Source organism: Phacochoerus africanus, chromosome 11 (assembly GCF_016906955.1).
Source record: "Phacochoerus africanus isolate WHEZ1 chromosome 11, ROS_Pafr_v1, whole genome shotgun sequence".
Lineage (NCBI taxonomy): Eukaryota > Metazoa > Chordata > Mammalia > Artiodactyla > Suidae > Phacochoerus > Phacochoerus africanus.
The window spans coordinates 65,590,102-65,615,871 of NC_062554.1; the positions used below are offsets into that span (position 1 = coordinate 65,590,102).

Genomic DNA, 25,770 nt, shown 5'->3' on the forward strand with positions numbered 1-25,770 from the left:
AGGTGACAGGAGCGTCACTCCTCACCTCTCCTGCGCCTACTCCCTACTGCTCCCAGGCAGGGGCTCCCCAGGCAAGACGCAAGACTGGGGCAGGGAGTGTGAAACCTGAGCCCTGTCTCCACCCATCCCAATTCTCCTCCCTCCCCAGGTTCTCCATTTCTTTGTGGGCTTTGGAGCTCTGTTGAGCCCCCTCATCGCCGACCCCTTCCTGTCTGAGGCCAACTGCTTGCCTACCAATAGCACAGACAACAGCACCTCCGGCAGCCACCTGCTCCATACCTCCAGGGTCCTGGGTCACCACCACGCTGCGGCCCAACCTTGGTCCAACCAGACACTCCCTGGGCTGCCCTCGCAGGATGCGGCAGGGACCCGCGTGTCCTATGCCTTCTGGATCATGGCCTTGATCAATGTGAGTGGTGCTGGGGCAGGGCTGGGTGGGCACTCGTGAATCGTCACCCACATTCGTCCATGCCAGCTCCCAGTGCAGATTCGTCTGTTCCTGAGAAATGTGCCAGGGCTGAGTTGTACCTACAGGGAAGAACAAAGATGGGAAAACTGACCCCCGGGGATTCATCTGAACACAGGGGGCTGCAGGAGACCACCTCTAAGGGCCTTCATTTGTGACATCCTGGGGTTGCAATTCTCAAGGGAGGTAAAACAGTGAACAGGTTTCATGCAATGAGGTCAGGGTCAACTTCCAAGTCATCGGGGTTCCCTGGGGAACTAGCTCTTTTCCTCCAAGGTCAGATGAAGTGCTGGGACGGAGCGCTGAGGCACATGCCAGGCTCTTCTCCGGGTCCTCAGGCACTGGGCCCCTCTGGAGGCTGGGGGATAGACACGATGACCTCCGAGGGACCCTGCCTGCCAAGACTGCCCTGGGGGTCACCTCACTGTGACTGGCTCAGATGCCGAGGCCCTCTGTACCCCAGCTCTCGTCCTCTGCTGCTAAGTCAGGACTGACTCTGGTCTCTGGCTGGAAACCTCCTCCAGGGCCCTGCCAACCAAATTAGACCAGGGATGGGCTAGGGGTGGGGGGGCACTCCCAGGAATACCAGGAGCATGCCCTGGAGGTGGGGAGTATTCCAAGTGGCCATTCGCCTGGTGCCACATTGTTTGTCACCTTGACTTGGAGTCTGTCCCCACTCTAGACGGACTTGTCACCCCTCCCGAGGCAGGCAGGCGGAGCCTCAGAGTAATTCCGAGCAGCCGGGCAGGGGGTGTCATACCATCACTGACTCAAGGGACTGATTAGGGCTTAGCCAGAGGCTTGGCTGAGCTGGAACCCTGACTCCCAGCACAGATGCCTCCCAACGGCCCTGTGATCCCTGCTCATTTTCCCTTCACTTTGGTAACTTGCCCTGTACCAGAAGCTTCCCCAGGGGCTCTCAAAAACGCACCCCTCTCCCTCTGCGTCTTCCCTGTTCTGCCCATCATTGTCTTGGAAACAATGCAGCTTTGGTCCTGCCCCCCAAGGGGGACCTATAAAGGCAAAGAGCACTGTCAGTACAATGTCAAGGCTGAGGCTCTGGGACCAGGAAGCAGGAAGGTCCAGCTTAAGCCAGAGATCTGTTTTCTCTTGCCCCATGAGGTACAGCCTGGAGGTACTTTGCTGCAGGATTTCCGGACTTTTTCCATTGGTTTGTGTCTGAAGATAAACAGTCCACCCCAGAAGAGAATGGGCGCGCGTGCACGCGCACACACACACACACACACACACAGACACACACACACACACACACACGAGGCCAGGCCGCCTGGCATTCTCTGACATGTAAGGTGGAGCCTGCTTTCTTTAACTGGCCTCTTATAAAGATTCTGTGTGTTCCTGCCCAGAACAGCAGCCAATCCGCTGTCAGGTCCTTCCCTCCACCCACCTCCCTGGAAAGCCCGAGCTGAGGGAGCATACCTCTTTTACAGCTGTTTCCCCTTGGCCTTCACCCAAGCATTCTGCTGCCACCGGCCTCTGTGTGTGGGTTTCCTGTTTCCCCCATAAGACTGGAGGGAGGGCTTCGCCTCTGGCGTCAGCCCCAGGACTCCTGAAGGCAGGGCCATCTCCTCCGTTCAGGCCCGATCTGTGGCTCTGATGCCACTGGGGTGTGACTGATATATTTCTAAGTGGAGGGAGGTTCCCAAGGTGCCCACTGGGAGGTGTCAGCCCAGGAGGTGGCGTTCAGGTGACTGGGGCAAGTGCCTGTGTGAGCAGGCGAGGGGGGAGGCTCCCCCAGAGCAGCACCAGGACAGGGTCCTGCCTCCTGTCTCTACCGGGCCAGCTTTACCTGCCAGCCCAGAGGAGCCTCAGTAGCCCCTGGAAACGTCCACAGGTCCCTGGATGCCCTCTCCCTCTGAAAAGGTGCTGGGATGGAGTTGCAGCAGGAAGGGCAGAGGTTAGACTTGAAGAGCTTTCTGGCAATGAGGCGGGTCAGACACAGGCAAGCACCTGAGGGAGGTAGCAGAGGTTTCTCCAAGCAACCTCAGGAGCAGGAGGCATTTCTCTTTGCTCTGGGGAGTTCATGAAAGCCAAGCGTATATTTACAATTATTCGAGTAAATATCAGCAAACGAGACACCGGACTGTGTGTGTGTTGCTAGCAGTGTGCAATTTTCAGTCTGAAGGATTCGTCGTCTCTGTTTTCTGAGGTCAGCCTCTGTATGTCCATAAGGTACACTGTCACCCAGACAGCCCCTGACATGGAGGTGGCACGTGGAGACAGAGTCAGGAAGCCTGGGTGCCGGTCTGGCTCTGCCACCCGTCAGCTGTGAGACTGGCACTAACGCTCTCAGGTCTCTTCCAGTTGTGACAGGTTTTGACCGAGGGAGAACTTTGGGCCTCAGTTGCCCCATCTGGAAAATGGGGGTAAAGACTTAGCCTGTTTCACAGAGCTCTGCAGAATGAAAGCCAAACTCTTTGGTGAAACATCACCTGCTCTACTGGCATAAAGGAGTGTGGGGGCCATGCTCCGGGTCTGCTCAGGACAAGGATGTTAGAAAGGAGTTTATCTCTAAACATTTTTTTTTTCCTTTGGTTTTTTGCCTTTTTCTAGGGCTGTTCCAGCGGCATATGGAGGTTCCCAGGCTAGGGGTCGAATCGGAGCTGTAGCCACCAGCCTATACCACAGCCACAGCAATAGCAACAAGGAATCCAAACCACATCTGCAACCCACACCACAGCTCACAGCAACGCCAGATCCTTAACCCACTGAGCAAGGCCAGGGACCGAACCCACAACCTCATGGTTCCTAGTCAGATTCATTAACCACTGAGCCATGACAGGAACTCCTCTAAGCATTTCTTATGCCAGCAGAGGCCTGGGGTGTTTGCATATGACAAGATGTGACAAGTACCTGTGGTTAAAGTTGAGCAGCAACGACACCAGACTGGCCCGGGGTCAAGGCACCCAGCCACATTAGCTGGTAGGTGGGCACTCTTGGATAAGAGCTGTCTTCTCCCAGGACCATGCAGATGTTTGCCACATGGCCGTGTGGAGGTGTATGCGGGGACCTGGGCATGGGAAGTGGGGAGCCTGATGGGAACCAGACTCTCCTGACCCTCTGCCCACCCTCAGCTCCCGGTGCCCATGGCTGTGCTGTTTCTGCTGTCCAAAGAGCGGCTGCTGACCTGCTGCCCTCAGAGGAGGCCCCTGCTCCTGTCTGCAGATGAGCTCGCCCTGGAGACACAGCCTCCTGAGAAGGAAGACACTGCCTCGCTGCCCCCGAAATCTCACTCAGGTGGGGGCTCCCATGAACTCTCAGGCTCACGGCCCCAGGCTGAGGTTTCCCTGGTAAGCCCTCCCTCCCGCCCAGAGGGAGAGCATCGTGCACAGGTGGTAAAGGTTGGGGACAAACCCTTGGCACTGCTGGCCTCGGGAAGCAAGAGATGGAGCACACTGGCTGAGAGCATGAGGCAGGTGGACCCCTGACTCCAGCCTCCATTCCTCCTAACCCCGCCTGTGTGACCACGGGCGAGGTACCTGACCTCTCTGAGCCTTGCTTCCAACAGCGCTGTGAGATGGACAGGGGCTCTTCCTACTAGACATTTGGGAGCTGGAGAAGATGGGAGGTGTATGTGGTCTCCCGCTCTGCCAAGGCTCTCGCGGCTGTTCTGACCACCGGCCACTTTTCCTGGGTGTGCAGAGGGACAGAGCAGGAGCTGAGACGGGTCCTTGCTCTTCTCTCGTCTCATCCAGGCCATGAGGACCTGTTCAGCTGCTGCCAGAGGAAGAACTTCAAAGGAGCCCCTTCGTCTTTCTTCGCCATCCATGTCACAGCCGCCCTGGTCCTGTTCATGACTGATGGGTTGACGGTGAGCCTGCCCTCGGAGGGGGCCCCTAAGGGAGCCCTCCCTGGATCCCCTGAGCCTCAATCCCGGGGATGGTAAGAGAAGGGAGGAGCATCAGGTTTCTTAGAGGCCTCACCTGTGATCCAGTTGATCCAAAAGTAATAAACCAAGTCCCGTGGAAGCCTCTCCTCAGGATTTAATACAGCCCCTTGGAACTGTGGTCTCCTGTCTCGTTCAGTTGTTTTCATTGTCACAAACTCTGGAGATGGGGGACTCTGGTTTGTTACTGAGGGTAGGCTCCCCAGATTTATTTTTAAAGGGGCAGCGCCCTGTTCCCCCGAGTAGAGGTCACACCATAAAAACTCCAGCGCACCCTGCTTCCTGGAATACGTTCCAAACCTGGGCTTCGCAAGCCATGCGGTAAACAATTTACAGGCAGGATCTGGCCCCCGCTCTTCAGTCTGCTAGTGACCTCTGTTACACTTCTTAGTGCTTTTTTCCCCCCAGAAATCTCTAAGGATTAGATTCAGACAGTTTTGAATGGCTGATTGATTAACTGATGGCCATTTAAGGGACTCTCCAAAGCCAGGGCCCTAAAGAACTAGATGACCTGGTGGAAAGTACTCGTGCCAGTACTGGTTGACTTCCAACTCTGTGACCTTGGGAAAGTCACTTCTCTCTGCCCTCTCAGCTGTAAAATGAGATGCCTAGACACACCTTTTTTTAGCTGTGGCTTTTTTTTTTTTTTGTCTTTTTAGGGCCGCACTTGAGGCATATGGAGGTTCCCAGGCTAGAGGTCTAATCAGAGCTATAGCTGCTGGCCTATGCTAGAGCCACAGCAACACAGGATCTGAGCCACATCTGTGACCTACACCACAGCTCATGGCAATGCCAGATCCTTAATCCACTGAGCAAGGCCAGGGATCAAACCTGCAACCTCATGGATACTAGTCGGGTTCGTTAACCACCAAGCCACGACAGGAACTCCCTAGCTGCAGCACCTTTCCTTCAACAACAACAAAAAAACCCTTCTGTGGCATCCTTGTAAATAAGACATGCAGCAGACTCTGCTCTGGTTGAAGCGGGGAGTAATACCTGCGTGCCCAGACTCCTCAGGGCTCCTGTGGGGACCCAGAGACACCTTCCTGGAACCCTTGGCCCCTGCAGGTACCATCTGTAAGCTGTGGTGCCCAAGTTCCACTCTCAGCTCGGGCCCATGTGTGCCATACCCGCACCCCAAGCCCACACCTAGTTGAGCCACTAGGAGCAGGACGGGTCCCCAGCAGCCCACCCACACCTGCCCCAGCTGGGCCACCTCTGCCAGGGTACTCTGCACATATGCTCAGTGAGCCCTGTCTCCCCTCAGGGGGCATACTCCGCTTTCGTGTACAGCTACGCAGTGGAGAAGCCGCTGTCTGTGGGACACAAGGTGGCCGGTTACCTCCCCAGCCTCTTCTGGGGCTTCATCACCCTGGGTCGGCTCATCTCCATTCCCATCTCCTCCAGAGTGAAGCCAGCCACCATGGTTTTTGTCAATGTGGTAAGTGGCCTCCTTTCACTTCTTGGAAACTCAGAAGAGCCATTCACTCGGGCCCCACCATTGCCCCAGGACATCTGCTTGGTACTAGACTCTGCCAGTGGTGGTAGTGGGGGGTGTAGGAGCAGAGGAAGGAGAGGAGAGGGGAGTGGAGGGGAGAGGTGCTGGTGGGGAAGGGATGCAAATCTAAGGGTGGAGCTTGCTTGCGCCATCTTGGAAATGTTCTTTCTTCTCTCTGGGCCTCTAATCTTGTGCCCATTGAAGGAAGGGCTGGAGGAGATGATTGGTGCTGTGTCTGAAGCAGATCCCAGACGGCCTGCCAGGAGTAGTCAGGACCAAGTGCTGCCCTTGGTCCTCCCTTGTTCACCTTAGTGCCCATCTGGTCAGAGCCCTGTGGCCAAGGGTGGCCAAGGATTTCCCCAGTCTTCATCTCTGGGCTGGGGCCTGGGAATTTGCATCTTGCAGCTCTCCCAGGTGGCTCAAGTAGCCAGGCTGGCATGTAGAATGGCCTTCAAGGAACTGGTCTGCTCTGGAGGCAGGAGGTCAGGGCCTGATGTGTGTCCATGTTCCCATGGATGACAAAGAGTTAGTGTAAGGTCATCTAGCCCAATCTCCAACCAGGGCTCCAATTACCTCTCTAATATCCCCTCCCAGGGATCCAGGGTCTGTTTAAACACCTCCAGTGACTGGAAATGCACCACTTTTCTAGCAAGTCCCGTCCACTCTCAGAAAGTACTTGCTAGGGTTGAGTTTCTAGGGGGGTTAGGAAATAATGTTGGGGCTACAGAGGCCAAAGATCATGGGCCCCAAGAAAGGCCCTTGAATTTGGCCTTTGTGCTGGTTGATGACTTTCAAGAAGGAAATTTCCTTTCAGTGTAGATGGGAGGTCGGGAGGGTTGAATCCAAACCTCAGGAGAATGAGGAGACCAGAAGTGGAGCTGTGATGATTGCAAATGATTCTGAGCTGGAGGGAGTTTTGTTTGACAGGAATCAGGTAGGAAGAGTCTGTTTGAGGGCAGAGGAGGAAGGGAGGAAGCCTGTGAGGATCCCTCGTCAGAGTGAGTGAGGAAGGCCTGGGGAGGGGGCGGTTGATGGGCAGTGGGGGGTGCTAGGCTCAGTAAGAAGAGGACCCCTGTTCAGGGGAGCTAGTGTGATGCAGGCGGGAAGCCTCTGAGGGTCCGAGAGGTGGAGCGAGGGTGCAGGTGTGCTGGTGGCTGGCCTCTGTAGCCCGGCAGGCCAGCTCTTGAGAAGAGAGTGGGTATGACTCGGGGTTTGAGAGAAAGAACTCTGGAGCCTCCATAGGAGTTAGACATTGATGAGAAACTCCCCTGGGATGCTGGTTTTTCAAAAGGAAGGTCAGATTTCTGGGTTCCAGCCTGGACGCCGTGAATCAGAATGTCCAGGGGAGAGACCTAGGCATCTCTATCGTCAACAAACACCCCAGAGGTTCATGTCATCAAGCAGGTTTGGGAAAACACTATCCTAGAGCAAGTGATTTCCAAATACATTAGACCTCCTGGAGGGGCTTTGGAATATACAGATTCCTGGGTCCCTACCCTGGAGATTCTGATTTGGAGGGGTGTGGAGAGGAACAAGCATTTCAGGAGTTCGCGTTATGGCTCAGTGGTTAACGCATCCAACTAGCATCCATGAGGATGCGGGTTTGATCCCTGGCGTTGCTCAGTGGGTTAAGGATCTGGCATTGCTGTGAGCTGTGGTGTGGGTCACAGATGAGGCTCGGATTCCTGGTTGCAGTGGCTGTGGCGTAGACCAGAGGCTACAGCTCCAATTAGACCCCTAGCCTGGGAAAAGAAAGGAAAGAAGGAAGAAAAGAAGAAAAGAAAGCATTTCAGGTGCTTTTAGTGGTCAGCCTGTTGGGACTACAGCTAAACAGCCCTGAGCAAGCTTCCCAGTGCTGTAGCTGCCAAGTGATTCTCACACATTCACTGCAGCTTCTTCCCAGATTCGGCTCATTTTCTTTGTTTGTTTATGGCCACACTTGCAACCTACGAAAGTTCCTGAGCTAGGGGTCAAATCGGAGCCACAGCTGCCAGCCTGCACCATAGCCACAGCAGTGCCAGATCTGAGCTGCATCCTCGACCTACGCTGTAGCTTGTGGCTACCCTGGATCCTTAACCCACTAAGTGAGGAGGGGAATCAAACCGGCATCCTCACAGACACCATGTCGGGTTCCTTCCTAACCTGCTGAGCCACAACAGGAACTCCCACTCAGTTTATAAGTAATAGTCACCCTGTTTTTGATGTTCTCCTGGGTCCCCACAACCACCTGCTGGATAGCGAGTACACACTCAGGGTGGGGGCAGGGGTGGGGCCTATAGGGAACTGCTGGGGTGCCAGGTTCTATAAGGTGAGGGCTATGCCTTTAAGGCGCTTACAGTTGGCTGGGGAAGAAGATGGGCAGGGGAGAGGAAGCATGTGCCCTTGCAGGAAGGTGAGGATGAGGGGCCGGTAGGCAGGTGGGAGGCAGGCTGAGGGCCAAGCTGCGCCACAGACAGTGGCAGGGGTTGGGGCGGGGGGTGGGTGGCATGCTGAGTGGGAGCAGAGCTGCTAATTCGCTGTGGGCATCCTCCGTCTTCCCATCTTCCTAACATCGGAGTCAGGTGGGTTGTTTTCTTTTTAGGGCCACACCTGCAGCGTATGGAATTTCCCAGGCTAGGGGGTCGAATCCGAGCTACAGCTGCCAGCCTGCGCCACAGCCACACACGATCTGAGCCGTGTCTGCAACCTACAGCTCACGGCAACGCCAGATCCTTAACCCACTGAGTGAGGCCGGAGATGGAACCCGAGTCCTCATGGATACTAGTCGGGTTGGCTACCACTGAGCTATGACAAGAACTCCCGAGAATCAGGTGTTTTAAAAACTTCCCAAGTCTAGAAATTTTCAGGGTGACTCTTCAAGGCTTGGTTTGTAAATGGAGTGGCCAAGTGTCTGCAGAGGAGCTCAGTGTTTCTTCAGCATCGAGGCAGGGTAGGTAGGCGGTGTGCAGAGATGTTGGGGTGGGCTCCCCTCCAAGCTTTGTCCCTGTCTCCGGCTTCCTTGGCCAATAGGACTGCGGGGAGGTGCAGTTCCCATATTTTCCACAAGGTAGCGCACTGGTCACACAGCGCTGCCCCTGGGGCCGGAGCAGAACTTGCCAAAGTCTGGAGACTGGTTTTTCCTTTCTCCGTGGCCACCCAGCTTCTCCCCCATTTCTAATCGCCTTCATCTGGGCTGCGACAGGTTGGCGTGGTGGTGACGTTCCTGGTGCTTCTTGTTTTCTCCTACAACGTCGTCTTCCTGTTCGTGGGGACAGCCAGCCTGGGCCTGTTCCTCAGTAGCACCTTTCCCAGCATGCTGGCCTACACTGAGGACATCCTGCAGTACAAAGGTGAGTGGGTGCAGAGCCAAGAACCAAGGGGCACTCCCGCCCCCAGCCCCCTCTTCCTGGGCTCTTCCAGCTAGAAGATCCCAGCTCCACCTCCTCATAGAAATAAATGCTTCCTTACTGACTCTGGTGGCAACAGGCCCCCAAACGGGAAGGGGAAGGGAGCTGACCCCATGGCTCCCTGCACTCAACATCATACCTGTATCATTGCTCGCAGGGGGCCCCTCTTTCCCATTTTCTTTTTCCCCAGAGTAGTGTCCGCTGACCCACTGCTGGCATTTTGTGTAACACACACGTGCTAGAAATTTCAAATTCGCAGAAAAGCAAATTTGCATGGGAAAAGTTATGGCATAGGATAAGGGTTTTATAACTTGTGAGTAAAAGTACCTCCTTGCTTTGTTCTTGTGGATGTTGTTTGAAACACAGAGGATTACAATGATGCCACACCTGATTTGGGGCTGTGCCTGAGCTTCTTTGATGTCAGAAACCTCTAATTGCCGTCCCTTTCTGCACCCTCCCAAGTTCGTATAGGAAAGATCTTTTTATTTGAGGGAGTTCCCATTGTGGCGCAGTGGTTAATGAATCCGACTAGCAACCATGAGGTTGCAGGTTCGATCCCTGGTCTTGCTCAGTGGGTTAAGGATCCGGCATTGCCGTGAGCTGTGGTGTAGGTCGCAGATGCGGCTCGGATCCCGCGTTGCCGTGGCTCTGGCGTAGGCTGGTGGCTGCAGCTCCGATTAGACCCCTAGCCTGGGAACCTCCATATGCCTTGGGAGCGGCCCAAGAAATGGTAAAAAAAAAAAAAAAAAAAATCCTTTTCTTTGAAATAAGCTAATTAAGGGAGTTTCCGTTGTGACGCAGTGAAAATGAATCTGACTAGTATCCATGAGGATGTGGGTTCTATCCCTGGCCTCACTCAGTGGGTCAGGGATCTGGCATTGCTGTGAGCTGTGGTGTAGTCCCAGACATGGCTCAGATCCCACATTGCTGTGGTTGTGGTGTAGGTTGGCAGCTATAGCTCCGTTTCGACCCCTACCCTAGGAACCTTCATATGCCACAGGTGTGGCCCTAAAAAGCAAAAATAAAATAATTAAAGATAACTATGTTTTGGGAGTTCCCTGATGGCTCAGTGGTTAAGAATCCGATGTGGTCACTGCTGTGGTTTAGGTCACTGCTATGGTGTGGGTTCCGTGCCTGGCCCGGGGAACTTCCACATGCCATGGGCACAGCCAAAAAAAAGATCATGTTTTGAACATTTAAAGTTACCCTTAGAAGTAACCAGAGACACCCTAGAGTGTTGGAAAACCAGCATTAAAGATGAGTGGTTTCTTTAGAACAGGAGTGGGAGAAATTGGGATATGGGGGTGGTGGTGTGAGATCAGAACAATTAGAGCTATGGCCCACTCAGTTATCCCCTGAGTTGATCCCCAGACCTGGATGCTTGAAATTGAAAGCTAAATCCCCAAACCTCAAACAAGTAATTGAGGTAAAGAGGCAAGATTGAGATCACATGTCACATAGTATATCCCACAGACTTTTAAGTGATCAACAAATGTTAGAGTTTGGAGTTCCTAATGCGGCTCAGCAGTAACGAGCCCAACTAGTATCCAAGAGGACTTGGGTTCGATCCCTGGCCTCACTCAGTGGGTTAAGGATCCAGCATTGCTGAGAGCTGTGGTGTAGGTCACAGATGTGGCTCAGATCCAGCATTGTCATGGCTGGATTGGACCCCTGGCCTGGGAACTTCCATATGCCACAGGCGCAGCCCTAAAATGAAAAAAACAGTTAGTTTAATAACAATAATAATGTTATGTTGGTTCATTCTGCTGCAAATGATCACTCAAATCTATCCTGTGTTCACCATCCCTGCCTTGGTTCAGGCCTTTATCACCACTTATTGCTTGGAGTGGTTAATGGTGCCTGGCTTTTTTCTAATCACCTCCACCCCTGCCTTGGCAGGTCTTGGCTTGTCTCCTGACTCTCAGAATTGCCTCCATCAGTGGTATCCAATGCCGGTTCCACATTAAAATCACCTGGTGCCCTTGTAACAAAGCCCAGTGCCTGGGGTTCCTTTCCGCAAAGTCTCGTGTAACTGGTCTGGCGCGGCTCACGTGGAGCGGATCGCCGCCTTCATATCCGCCTGTGGTGCTCTTTCCTTTCTTCAGCCTTCTCCCTCTCGGCTTCCCTCAGAGCCCGCATTCTGGCCTTGTTGAATTACTTGCTATTCCAATGGCACAAGAACTCTTCCGTAGCTGCACACTTTGGCGTAGGGTGACCCCTCTGCCTGCAATGCCCTCTCTCCGCCTCCCACCCTTTACCTGCCTGCTCAGGTCCCTCCACTCCCCCCCTCCCCGCCCCGGGAAGCTTCCACCGGGAAGGCGGGTACCTGCCTCTCGTGTTTGTCCCACCTCAAGGCTTTTGTATCTATGTTAGCTGTGTCCTCTCCTTGCTGACGCACTCCCAGTGGGCACCCGCAAGGGACGAGGGCAAGGGCATGGGCTTTGAGGTCATCAGCAGCCCTGAAGTTCAGTCCTGCCTCCACACCTTCTGGCTTTGTGTCCTTATGCAATTCAATTTCCCCTCCTGTCTCAGAACCTCCTCAGTTTTCTTATGTGCAAAATTGGGTGACAAACGCCTTCCTTTTTGGCGTGTTCTGTGCCTTGGAGGAGATGGAATGCTCTGGACTTAGCAGCCTAACTGGCTCACAGGTGCTCAGTATAAAAGTGAACTCTATTCACCTGAATGCCCTCAGGATTCAGTCCAATACCTGATGCTTGGAAAGTAAGGAAAGGGTTTTGAATGTTTGAGTCGAATAGACAGGGGCTGCTAGTGGCCAGTGTTGACGCTAGAGATAGCTTCATGGAGGGGATGGGACAGGAGCTGGCCCAGGATTTGGAAAGTCAGAAAGAGCAAGGAAAGGCATTTGGCCAGGGGTTGGGGGGGGGCGGGGGTGGAGGCAGCCGTGAACACAGAGGCCAGTGTAAAGGTGAGTGAGATAAACAAGGAACTTGAAGGCCAGAAGTGATGATCTCTATTGGATTCAAAATACACTAAGTGGGATTTCCCATTGTGACTCAGTATCCATGAGGATGAGGGTTCGCTCCCTGGCCTTGCTTGGTGGGTTAAGGATCTAGCATTGCCATGAGATATGGTATAGGTCACAGGTGCATCTCGGTTCTTGTGTGGCTGTGGCGTAGGCTGGCAGTTGCAGCTCCAATTGGATCCCTAGCCTGGGAACCTCCATGTGCCACAGGTGTGGCCCTAAAAAGCAAAAAAAAAAAAAAAAAAAAAAACCAAACAAACAACAAAGGAACAACACTGTCTCCCATCTGTTGGCCATGGTGGTGATAACCTGCAGTAGCATATGCCACTAGGCTCAAACTCAAGGCACAGTCCTCTGATGGGCTTCCAGCCTTGTGGGGAAGCCCGGTGAACAGACGGGGGTGGTGGGGGCGGCCCATGAACGTGAGAGTAGGGGGCAGGGGGCTGCGGGAGCCCATGGGACAGACCAGCAGCTAACCCAGGTTCAGGGAGGATGGAATCGGGAGGGAAGAGGATGAAGGCTATCTGAACTGGGACTTGAAAGATGCACAAGAGTTTTCCAGACAAAGAGGAGGAGTGCCATCGAGGAGGGAGGGAAGTCGAATGAGAAAGTGTGCAGACTCAGGAAACGGAAGAGAGGTTCTACTGGCTGGAGGGTAGACGGTGCGTGGACAGTGTGACAGAGGAGTCTGAGCGCTCCATGGGGGTGGGTTGTAGAGGGCCCTGCGAACCCCATTCAAACTTTTGGACTTGATCCAGGTAGCAGCACTGAAGGGTTTCAGGAGAGCACTGGCCCGGTTTCCAGGGTTTGCTGTGTGCCAGCGCCGCTGAGTGCTGTCACATATTGTGTCAGAGTTGTCCACAGAGCAGCCTATTCAGCATAGTCTTCATTCCTGTTTCACAGAAGGAAACCAAGGCCCAGAGAAAGGACTGGCCTAAGGTCACATGGCCAGGAGGGGACATAGTGGGCTTGGAACTCAGGTCTGATCTGAAGGTCCGTGCCACGTTGCCAGATTGATCAGAGGTGTGGCTGGTCAGTGCAGTGCTGCCTAGCAGAGGGCTGGCCTGAGAAGATCAGGAAGTCTTTCTGGACAGGTCGTTGGCAGTCAGATTGGGAAAGGCCTTGAATGCCAGGCTAAGTCACTTGGAATTTACCCTAAAGACAATCGCGAGCAATTGAAAGTTTCAGAACAAGGAAGGAACATCATGACAGCAGAAACTAAGAGTTCCCAAAGCAAAATTAAGGGCTAAAGTCTGAGAAATCTCAGGAATCCAATGTCATCCACTCAGGCAGCCATACCATTTTCTAGAGACTTCCCAGAAACAACCAAATTATGCCAGTGGACTTCTGTCTCCCTACCTTTTTTTACTAAGCCAAATCCTCCTCTTTCGGTTAGGTTGTGCGACCACAGTGCTGGTGACAGGGGCAGGCATTGGCGAGATGGTCCTCCAGATGCTGGTCGGCTCGGTATGTGGGGAAACTCAGGGCGGGGGGTGGGGGGTGGGGGCGGGAGTCATGGGGACGTGCCCCTCCGGGCAGGTGAGAAGATGTGCCAAGCCCCCTTCTGAACCCAAGCTGCCCCTTCCCTCAGGCTCCCGCAGCAAGCAGGGCCCCACTCTGGCTGTGTCACCTGTTTCCCCCGTTTCCGAGCCAGCCTTGAAAGCTGAGCCTCCAAATGTGGGCTGGCGGATGTGGAGGGATGCAGGGTATTATCCAAAGCAAACATAGGCCACGTCCAGCAGCAGGGCCACAAGGCTCCGTGGGAATGTTTAGCTCTCAAAAAGCCCAGGATGGGTTTGGGCTGCAGGCAGAGTTCCTTTCACCCCTCTCAACCCACCACTCCCTGCCCCGCCCTGCCCTGCCCTGCCCTGCCCTGCCTCGGCCCACCCTACAAAGGGCCCCGCTTTCCTGCCTGACTCCTGCCTTGATCAAGGGCCAACTGGCCCAGTTCGTTTCAAACATACCCACCTTTCCTTTGTTCATCGGGTGGGGAAAAAAATCTATTTTTTTTTACTCTGGATATTTGGTGCCCCTTTGTACAAAGGAAGATATACCGAAACTCCGAGAAATTAAGCAAATTGCCTTGGGTCACACTATCAGGAACCAACAGAGATGATGTTCAAACCCAGGTCTTTCCATTTCTAAAGTCCCTCTAGGAGTTCCTGTCGTGGCTCAGTGGTTAACGAATCCAACTAGGAACCATGAGGTTGTGGGTTCGATCCCTGCCCTTGTTCAGTGGGTTAAGGATCCAGCGTTGCCGTGAGCTGTGGAGTAGGTCGCAGACGCAGCTTGGATCCCGCGTGGCTGTGGCTGTGGCTGTGGTATAGGCCGGCAGCTGTAGCTCCAATTCAACCCCTAGCCTGGGAACCTCCATATGCTGCGGGAGCGGCCCTAGAAAAGGCAAAAAGACAAAAAAAAAAAGTCCCTCTAACCACCCCTCGATTCCCCTTTCCTTCTCCTTTGCCTCCTGGGCAGGGGGACGAGCTCACCTATGAGACCCTCTGCATTGAAATGATGTCATGTCTGGGATGTGCTTCCTTGTGATCTCACACAGGGAAGAAGCAAGGGTAACAAAGGAAACGTGCTAATTGCTAAAGTTGCCGATAGGTCCATGGGAATTCTATATGCTACTTTGGCATATGTTTTAAACTTTCCATAATAAAAGGGTATGTGTATATATACACATATATATAGTTCTATATATAGAGTTCTTTTTTTTAAACGGCTATAATAATTTAAAAAATATTTTTTTCAAGGTCGTCTTAGTTTATTACTCAATGAATTTATCACATCTGTAGTTGTATAATTTCACAGGATTTCCATCCCACAACCCAAGCACATCTCCCCACCCCCCCAAACTGTCTCCTCTGGAGACCAAAAGTTTTTCAATGTCTGTGAGTCAGCATCTGTTCTGCAAAGTTCAGTCTGTCCTGTTTTCAGATTCCACATGTCAGTGAAAGCATTTGATGTTGGTGTCTCATTTCTCATTGTATGGCTGACTTCACTTAGCATGATCATTTCTAGGTCCATCCATGTTGCTAAAAATGCTGGTATATTTCATTCATTCTATTTTTATTTTATTTATTTATTTTTTTTGTCTTTTTGCTATTCCTTGGGCCACTCCTGAGGCATATGGAGGTTCCCAGGCTAGGGGTCGAATCGGAGCTGTAGCCACCAGCCTATGCCAGAGCCACAGCAACGCAGGATCCGAGCTGCGTCTGCAACCTACATCACAGCTCACGGCAATGCCAGATCCTTAACCCACTGAGCAAGGGCAGGGATCGAACCCGCAACCTCATGGTTCCTAGTCGGATTCGTTAACCACTGCGCCACGACGGGAACTCCTATTTCATTCATTTTAATAGCTGAGTAATATTCCACTGTGTATATGTACCACTTCTTCTTGATCCACTCCTCTGTCGATGGACACTTAGGTTGTCTTCGTGTCTTGGCTAATGCAAATAGTGCTGCAAAGAGCATCGGAGTACATGTGTCTTTGCGAGTCGTGGTTTTCTCTGGATAGATGCCCAGGAGTGGGATTGCTGGATCAAGTGGTAGTTCAATGTTTAGTTTCCTGAGGAATCTCCATACTGTTTTCCACAGTGGTTGCACCAATTTACAATCCCACCAACAGTGTAATAGGGTTCCTTTTTGTCCACACCCTCTCCAGCACTTACTGTTTGTAGACTTTTGGATGATGGCCATTCTGGCTGGTGTAAGGTGGTACCTCATAGTGGTTTTGATTTGCATTTCTCTAATATTGAGTGATGTTGAACATTTTTTCATGTGTTTTTTGGCCATCTGTGTGTCTTCTTTGTAGAACTGTCTGTTTAGATCTTCTGCCCATTTTTTGATGGGGTCATTTGTTTTTTTGGTATGGAGCTGCTATAAATTTTGGAGATGAATCCCTTGTCAGTTGATTCACTTGCAAAGATTTTCTCCCATTCTGTGGGCTGTCTTTTTGTGTTGTTTAGGGTTTCCTTTGCTGGGCAGAAACTTTGAAGTTTGATTAGGTCCCATTTGTTTATTTTTGTTTTTACTGTCATTACTCTAAGAGGTGGATCTGAGAAGATGTTGCTGTCATTTATGTCAGAGAGTGTTGGCCTATGTTTTCCTCTAAGAGTTTTATAGTGTCTGGTCTTAAATCTAGGTCTTTAATCCATTTGGAGTTTATTTTTGTGTATGGTGTTAGGGAGTGTTCTAATTTCATTCTTTTCCATGTGGCTGTCCAGTTTTCCCAGCACCACTTACTGAACAGGCTATCCTTTCTCCATTGTATATCCTTGGCTCCTTTGTCATATATGAGTTGGCTGTAGGTGCATGGGTTTAATTCTGGGCTTTCTATCCTGTTCCACTGATCTATATTTCTGTCTTTGTGCCAGTACCATACGGTTTTTTTTTTTGTCTTTTTTGCTATTTCTTGGGCCGCTCCCACGGCATATGGAGGTTCCCAGGCTAGGGGTCGAATCGGAGCCGTAGCCACCGGCCTACGCCAGAGCCACAGCAACGCAGGATCCGAGCCGCGTCTGCAACCTACACCACAGCTCACAGCAACGCCGGATCGTTAACCCACTGAGCAAGGGCAGGGACCGAACCCGCAACCTCATGGTTCCTAGTCGGATTTGTTAACCACTGTGCCACGATGGGAACTCCCCATACAGTTTTGATGATTGTTGCTTTGTAGTATAGTCTCAGGTCAGGGAGCTTGATTCCTCCGGCTCCATTTTTCTTTTTCAGGATGTCTTTGGCTATTCTGGGTCTTTTGTGCTTCCAAACAAACTTTAAAATAATTTTTTCAAGTCCTGTGAAAAATGTCCTTGGTAATTCAATGGGGATTGCATTGAATCTGTATATTGCCTTAGGTAGTACAGTCATTTTGATAATATTAACTCTTCCAATCCAAGAGCATGGTATGTCTTTCCATGTATTTGTGTCATCTTTGATTTCTTTCATCAGTGTCTTACAGTTTTCAGAGTACAGGTCTTTTGTCTCTTTAGCTAGGTTTACTCCTATATTTTATTCTCTTGGATGTGATGGTAAACGGGATTGCTTCCCTAATTTCTCTTTCTGATCTTTCATTGTTAGTGTATAGAAATGCCGTTGATTTCTGTGTATTAATCTTGTATCCTGTGACTTGGCCAAATTCATGGATGAGCTCTAACAGTTTTCTGGTAGAGTCTTTAGGATTTTCTAGGTATAGTATCATGTCATCTGCAAAGAGTGATAGTTTTACTTCTTCCTTTCCAATTTGGATTCCTTTTATTTCTTTTACTTCTCTGATTGCAGTGGCTAGGACTTCCAAAACTATGTTGAAGAGTAGTGGCGAGAGCAGACATCCTTGTCTTGTTCCTATCTCAGCAGGAATTCTTTCAGCTTTTCACCATTGAGAATGATGTTAGCTGTGGGTTTGTCATATATGACCTTTATTATGTTGAGGTAGATTCCCTCTATACCCACTGTCTGAAGGGTTTTTATCAGAAATGGGTGCTGGATTTTGTCAAAGGCTTTTTCCATGTCTATTGAGAGGATCATATGGTTTTTATTCTTCACTTTGTTAATGTGGTGTATCACACTGATGGATTTGTGGATATTGAAGGACCCTTGCATCCCTGGGATAAATCCCACATGATCATGATGTACAATCCTTTTAATGTATTGTTGGATGTGGCTTGCTAGTATTTTGTTGAGATTTTTGCATTGATGTTCATCAGTGAAATTGGCCTGTAGTTTTCTTTTTTTGTGGTATCTTTGTCTGGTTTTGGTATCAGGGTGATGGTGGCCTCATAAAATGAGTTTGGGGGTATCCCTTCCTCTGCAATTTTTTGAAATAGTTTCAGAGGGAGAGGTGTTAGCTCTTCTCTAAATGTTTGATAGAATTCACCTGTGAAGCCATCTGGTCCTGGACTTTTGTTTGTTGGAAGTTTTTTAATCACGGTTTCAATTTCAGTTCTTGTGATGGGTCCATTCATCTTTTCTATTTCATCTTGGTTTAGTCTTGGAAGATTGTACTTTTCTAAGAATTTATCCATTTCTTCTAGGTTTTCCATTTTATTGGCATAGAATTGCATATAGTAGTCTCTCATGATCCTTTGTATTTCTGTGATGTCTGTTGTTACTTCTTTTTCATTTCTAATTGTATTGATTTGAGTCCTCTCTCTTTTTTTCTTGATAAGTCTGGCTAAGGGTTTATCAATTTTGTTGATCTTTTCAAAGAATCAGCTTTTTGTTTCATTGATCTTTTCTATGTTTTTCTTTGTTTCTATTTCATTGATTTCTGCTCTGATCTTTATGATTTCTTTCCTTCTACTAACTTTAGGTCTTATCTGTTTTTCTCTCTGGAGCTGCTTTAGATGTAAAGTTAGCTTGTTTATTTGAGCTTTTTCTTATTTCCTGAGGTGAGCTTGTATTGCTATAAACTTTCCTCTTAGAACGGCTTTTGTGCATCCCATAGGTTTTAGAGTGTCGTATCTTCGTTGTCATTTGCTGCTAGGTATTTTTAAATTTCCTCTTTGATTTCTTCAGTGATCCCTTGGTTGTTTAGTAGCATGTTGTTTAGTCTCCATGTGTTTGTGTTTTTTGCAGTTTTTTTCTTGTTGTTGATTTCCAGTCGTATAGCGTTGTGGTCGGAAAAGATGCTTGATATGCTTTTTCTTCTTTTTTTAATTACTCAAATGAATTTATCATATCTGTAGTTGTAAAATGATCATCACAGTCTAATTTCACAGGATTTCCATCCCACAGCCAAAGCACATCTCCCACCCCCCAAACTGTCTCCTCCAGAAACCATAAGTTTTTCAATGTCTGAGTCAGCATCTGTTCTGCAAAGTTCAGTCTGTCCTGTTTTCAGATTCCACATGTCAGTGAAAGTATTTGATGTTGGTGTCTCATTGTATGGCTGACTTCACTTTGATATGATTTCAATTTTCTTAAAGTGACTGAAGTTGGGTTTGTAGCCCAGGATGTGATCAATCTTAGAGAATGTTCCATGTGCACTTGAGAAGAATGTGTATTCTGTTGCTTTTGGATGGAATGTCCCATAAATATCTATTAAGTCCATCTGGTTTAATGCTTCATTCAGGGCTTCTGTTTCCTTATTGATTTTCTGTCTGGTTGATCTGTCCATTGCTGTAAGTGGGGTGTTAAAGTCCCCCAATATTATTGTGTTATTGTTGATTTGTCCTTTTAAGGTTGTTAGCAGTTGCCTTATATATTGTAGTGAACCTATGTTGGGTGCATAGATACTTAAAATTGTTATATCTCCTTCTTGGATTGATCCTTTGATCATTATGTAGTAACCTTCCTTGTCCCTTAAAATATTCATTTTAAAGTCTATTTTGTCTGATATGAGTATTGCTACTCCAGCTTTCTTTTGATCACTGTTTGCATGAAATATTTTCTTCCATCCTCTCACTTTCAATTTGTATGTGTCCCTAGAAGTGAAATGGGTCTCTTGAAGACAGCATATATATGGGTCTTGTTTTTGTATCCATTCAGCCAGTCTATGTCTTTTGGTCGGGGCATTTAGTCCATTAACACTTAAGGTAATTATTGATATGTATGTTCTTATTGCCATATTATTAGTTGCTTTGGATTTGTTTTTGTTGCTCTTTTTTCTTCCCTTTTCTTGTTCTCTCCTCTTCTGGTTTGATAGCTATCTTAGTGTTGTATTTGAATTGATTTTTCTTATTTGTTTGTGGATCAAGTGTAGATTTTTGGTTTGCAGTTATTCTGAAGTTTTGATATGAGTCTATATGTATAAGAGATTGTTTTAAGTTGTTGTTCTCTTAATTGCAAGTTCATCTCCAGTGTCCTGTGTTTGTACCCACCTCTTCCCATGATTTCTGATTTTGGGGGTATAATTGTGCGTGGATGATTTTGTATCTTTACCGTATATATACCTTTACTGGTGAGCCTTGTCATTTGTGGAATTTTTGTTTCCTATTGCTGTCTTGTCTTTTCTGCCTAGAGAAGTTCCTTTAGTATTTGTTGTAAGGCTGGTTTAGTGTTGCTGAATTCTCTCAGCTTTTGCTTGTCTGTGAAGGTTTGGATTTCTCCTTCAAAACTGAATGAGAGCCTTGCTGGGTAGAGTAATCTTGGTTGGAGGTTTTTTCCTTCCATCATGTTAAGTATATCATGCCACTCCCTTCTGGCCTGCAGAGTTTCTGCTGAAAAATCTGCCAATAACCTTATCAGGGTTCTCTTGTATGTTACTTGTTTCTTTTCCCTAGCTGCTTTCAAGATTTTTCTCTTTGTCTTTAGTTTTGGTCAGTTTGATTAGCATGTGTCTCAGTGTATTCCTCCTTGGGTTTATTTTATATGGTACTCGTTGTGCTTGCTGGATTTGAGTGAGTGGTTCCTTTCCCATGTTAGGGAAGTTTTCGGCTGTTATCTCTTGGAATATTTTTTCTGTCCCCTTCTATCTCTCTCTTCTCCTTCTGGCACACCTATAATATGGATGTTGGTGCATTTAACGTTGTCCCAGAGTTCTCTGAGACTCTCTTCATTTGTTTTCAATTTTTTTTCTCTTTTCTGTTCCACATTCGTAATTTCTTCTAATCTGTCCTCCACCTCACTTACTCGTTCTTCTGCCTCCTGTATTCTTCTGTTAGCTGCTTCTAGTGAATTTTTTATTTCAGTTATTGTATTTTGCATCTCTTCTTGTTTAAGTTTTATATCTTGCATCTCTTTGGTCAGTGTTTCCTGTAAGTTATCCATCTTTGCCTTCAGTTTATTTCCAAAATCTTGCATCAACTTCAGCATCAGTAGTCTAAAGTCTTTTTCCTGGAGGCTGAGAATCTCCTCATCACTTAGCTGATTTTCTCGGGTTTTTTCTTTCTCCCTCATCTGGGTTATAGTTCTCTGTCTTTTCATTGTTTCCTTTGGTCTTTTTTTTTTTTTTGCCTTTTCTAGGGCCACTCCCGCAGCATATGGAGGTTCCCAGGCTAGGGGTCCAATCAGAGCTGTAGCCACTGGCCTACGCCAGAGCCACAGCAACACGGGATCTGAGCCGTGTCTGCAACATACACCACAGCTCATGGCAACGCCAGATCTTTAACCCACTGAGCAAGGCCAGGGATCGAACCCTCAACCTCATGGTTCCTAGTCGGATTTGTCAACCCCTGAGCCATGATGGGAACTCCTGTCTTTTCATTTTTATAGTTTTTGGTATGGTGACCTTTTTACAGATAATAGGGCTGTAGCCTCTCTTACTTTTGGTGGCTGCCCCCCTTGTGGCTGAAGTTGGGGGCTTGCTGTAGGCTTCCTGATGAGAGGGACTGATGCCTGCCCACTGGTAGGTGGAGCTGATTCCTATCCTTCTGGTGGGTGGAGCTTTGTCTCTGGATGGGATTAGAGGGGCTGTGTGCCTGGAGGGTCTTTAGGTAGGCTGCTTACTGAGGGGCGGGGCTGTGATCCCACCTGGATTGTTGTTTGCCCTGGGGCTTCTCAGCCCTGATGGGTGGGGCCAGATTTTCCCAAAATGGCCACCTCCAGAGAAAGGTACGCTGCTGCTGAATATTCCCGAGAGCTTTGCTTTCAACGTCCTTCCCTCACAACAAGCCTCATTCACCCCTGTTTTCCCAGGATGTCCTCCAAGAACTGCAGTCAGGTTTGACCCAGATTCCTATGGAGACTTTGCTTTGCCCTGGGACCCAGTGCACATGAAAGTCTGTGTGCGCCTTTTAAGAATGGGGTCTCCGTTTCCCCCAATCTCATGGAGCTCCTGTACACAAGCCCTGCTGGCCTTCAATGCCAGATGCTCCAAGGGCTGTTTCTCCCAGTGCCAGATCCCCACACGTGAAAGTTTGATGTGGGGCTCAGAACTCTCACTCCTGGAGGTGAGTCTCTGTGAGCCAGTTAGTTTCCAGTCGGAGTTTCCCACACGGGAGGTATGGGGTTGTTTATATCACATAATCGCCTCTCCTACCTCTTGATATGGCCTCCTCTTTGTCTTCTGGAGTAGGATATCTTTTTTAAGGTTTCCGGTCCATTTGGTTGAAGATTGCTCAGCCTTTAGTTGGGAATTTTGTTGTTTTTAGGAGAGAAGTTGAGCTCCAGTCCTTCTATTCCGCCATCTTAATCCCATCTCCCTTCTATAATTATCCTTGATATGTGGTTGTTTTCTCCCAAAGTTTCTGTCACTTCCAATTAGCCAAGCAATTCCTCCTTGTTGTCAGAATTAGGATCCCCAGTTGCTTCTTCTTGTAGTGAGTATGCTCCATCAAGCAGGCCTTCAACTAGTTCCTGAAATATTTCAAGATGCCTCAGGGTTTTGTGTTTTTGTCCTCTTTGCAAACAATGGTTTCCCCAGTTTTTGCAAGGGTGGATTCTCCTCTGCGTGGAATGGGATCACTAGCATTCAGGAGATCTATAGTTCTAGAATATAGTTCTACATATATAGTTCTATATATGTAATTTTACATAGTTCTGTATATATAGTTTTATAATTAGTTCTATATAGTTCTATAATATAGTTCTAGATATATAGTTCTATGGTTCTGTAATATATTTCTATATATAGTTCTACAATAGAACTATAATATAGTTCTAGATATAGCTCTAGATATATAGTTCTATAATTCTATAATATAGTTCTATATATAGTTCTACAATAGAGTTCTATATATATAGTTCTGTAATATAGTTCTATATAGTTTGTTTGTTTGTTTGTTTTTTGTCTTTTTGCTATTTCTTCTCCACTCCTGCGGCATATGGAGATTGCCAGGCTAGGGGTCAAATCAGAGCTGTAGCCTCTGACCTACGCCAGAAGCCACAGCAACGCAGGATCCGAGCCGCGTCTGCAACCTACACCACAGCTCACAGCAACGCCGGATCGTTCACCCACTGAGCAAGGGCAGGGTCCGAACCCGCAACCTCATGGTTCCTAGTCGGATTCATTAACCACTGCACCATGACGGGAACTCCTATATAGTTTTATAATATAGTTCTATAGATCTATAATACAGTTCTATAATATAGTCCTAGATATAGTTCTAGAGATATAATTCTATAATTATAATATAGTTCTATGTATATAGTTCTACAATATAGTTCTATGTGTATAATTCTATAATATAGTTCTATATAGTTTTATAATATAGTTCTATAGATCGATAATATAGTTCTGTAATATAGTTCTATAATAATATAGTTCTAGAGATATAGTTCTATAATTATAATATAGTTCTATGTATATAGTTCTACAATATAGTTCTATATTATGGTTCTATATAGTTTTATAATATAGTTCTATGGATTTATAATATAATTCTAGATATAGTTCTAGATATATAGTTCTATAATTCTATAATATAGTTCTATATATAGTTCTACAATATAGTTCTATAATATAGTTTTATGTATACATAGTTCTATATAGTTTTATAATATGGTTCTATATATAGTCCTATAATTCTATAATATAGTTCTAGATATAGTTCTATTTTAATAGTTCTATATAGTTTTATAATATAGTTCTCTATATATAGTTTTTTATATATATAGTTCTATATATATTTAGTTCCATATATATATAGTTCTGATCAGGCCTTGAGAGTATAAAACGCCTCTGATTGGAGTTTTCAGGAAGATATGGAGATTTTCAGAAGGTTCCAGGACATAGCGCTGAAAAGGGCTGCAGAGCTCACTGGGTTCAACCCCTGCCTTACAGCAGGATTTCTGCCACCTCCAGAAACATGACCTTGAAATGAGGCCAAGACATCCCTCCTACCTGCGTTTCTGTCTGTTGGTGTGACCGGCCTCTAGTTGCCTGAAAAGCCCGCTGAGGCCCGAGAAACCCACTTCCTCCAATACATCTTCGTGTGAGGTTTTGATGGCCTGTATCTCTGTTTTCCCCTTTGGCAGATATTCCAGGCTCAGGGCAGCTATAGTTTCCTGGTCTGTGGCGTGATCTTTGGTTGCTTGGCTTTTACCTTCTATATCTTGCTCCTGTTTTTCCACAGGATGCACCCTGGATTCTCATCAGGTAAGGAAAGAATCTGGGTCTACACAAGAGGAGGAAAACAGGGTGGTGGGGGTGGGCGTGGGAGATACTGTGGATCTTAGCACACCGTGAATGATGTTCTGTTCCAAGTCAAATGCAAGGAAATGTTTATTTTTCTGCAGCTTCCTTTTTCCCTCTTCCTGCTCTGCCCTGCGATTGTCTGTGCGGGGCTTGCAGGGCAGGAGGGAAAGGGATAGGCTGACTCATGGTTTGTCCATGGGGAGAGGGGCATGGGCTGTGAACTGGCTTCCTGCATCCACCAGGCTGTGGGACCACGGGCCAAGAATCACTTTCTAGCCTGTGCAGGGCACTGAAAAACAGAGCCTGCCTCCTTGGCTGGAACTTGGCCCAGCAGCCTCATTGGCCATCTCTTTGCAGTTTGGGATTTGACACTGGTCCAAATCTCTTTTCCAAAAAGTCCTTCGGGCCAAGTGGCAGAGAAAAGTCCCTTCGGGGAAGAGACATCTCCTAAGAATAGTCTCACTCCCGGAGACCCCAAACAGGGGAAGTCCCAAAGCTATTTTCATAACCCTGAGTCCTCCCTGCCTTTCCGCCCAGAGATCTCCAAGTCCCAGCAGCTGTACTAGCTGTACACGCAGCCAGGTCTCCAGAGGAAGTGCCCAGGCAGAACCTTCATCCCCTTCACACGAATCCATACTTATCACAAAACGGCTGAAGGTCCAGTCCTGTCTCTCAGTAGGTGGCCATATGCTCCCTTTAAACATCAGTGTGGGGGCTTCCAGTCGCACCCACTACAGCCTCACACTCAAGGTGGCAGGTATTGGTGTTGTCCACTCCAGCACTCAGCCTGGGGCCTTCAATCAGGCTACCATTCAAGAAGATGTGCTGGGGGAGTCCTAGGGGGCGTGGGATGGACTGGGAGTTTGGGATTCTAGATGCAAACTACTACATGTAGAATGGACAGACAATGAGGTCCTGCTGTACAGCACAGGGGACTATGTCCAGTCTCTTGTGACAGAATATGATGGAAGATAATATGAGAAAAAGAATATGTATATACACGACTGGGTCACTTTGCTCTACAGCAAAAATTAGCATGACATTATAAGTCAACTATACCTCAATACAAATAAATATTTTTAAAAAGAAATATTTGGAGTTCCCATCATGACTCAGTGGTCAACGAATCTGACTAGGAATCATGAGGTTGAGGGTTTGATCCTTGGCCTTGCTCAGTGGATTAAGGATCTGGCGTTGCTGTGACTGTGGTGTAGGCCGGAGGCTACAGCTTGATTAGACCCCTAGTCTGGGAACCTCCATATGCCCCAGCGCTGCCCTAAAAAGACAAAAGACACACAAAAAGGAAATATTTGCTGGAGTTCTCATCGTGGCTCAGTGGAAACAAATCTGACTAGCATCCATGAGGATGCAGGTTAGATTCCTGGCTTCGCTCAGTGGGTTAGGGATCCGGTGTTGCCGTGAGCTGTGGTGTAGGTCACAGACATGGCTCAGATCCTGAGTTGCTGTGGCTGCAGCCTAGGCTGGCGGCTACAGCTCCGATTCGACCC

General features: G+C 48.4%; 1 protein-coding gene across 1 annotated transcript in view; it reads left to right on the forward strand.

Annotated features, from left to right (window-relative positions):
* Nucleotides 1-25,770, forward strand: part of MFSD4A (major facilitator superfamily domain containing 4A) — a 40,998-nt gene that overhangs the window by 12,708 nt on the left and 2,520 nt on the right. The window contains exons 3-9 of the mRNA XM_047752858.1: nt 149-409; nt 3,562-3,724; nt 4,183-4,298; nt 5,641-5,814; nt 9,053-9,200; nt 13,637-13,707; nt 24,103-24,223. Of these exons, the coding sequence (XP_047608814.1) occupies nt 149-409; nt 3,562-3,724; nt 4,183-4,298; nt 5,641-5,814; nt 9,053-9,200; nt 13,637-13,707; nt 24,103-24,223 (1,054 nt within the window). The remainder of the gene's footprint in view (nt 1-148; nt 410-3,561; nt 3,725-4,182; nt 4,299-5,640; nt 5,815-9,052; nt 9,201-13,636; nt 13,708-24,102; nt 24,224-25,770) is intronic.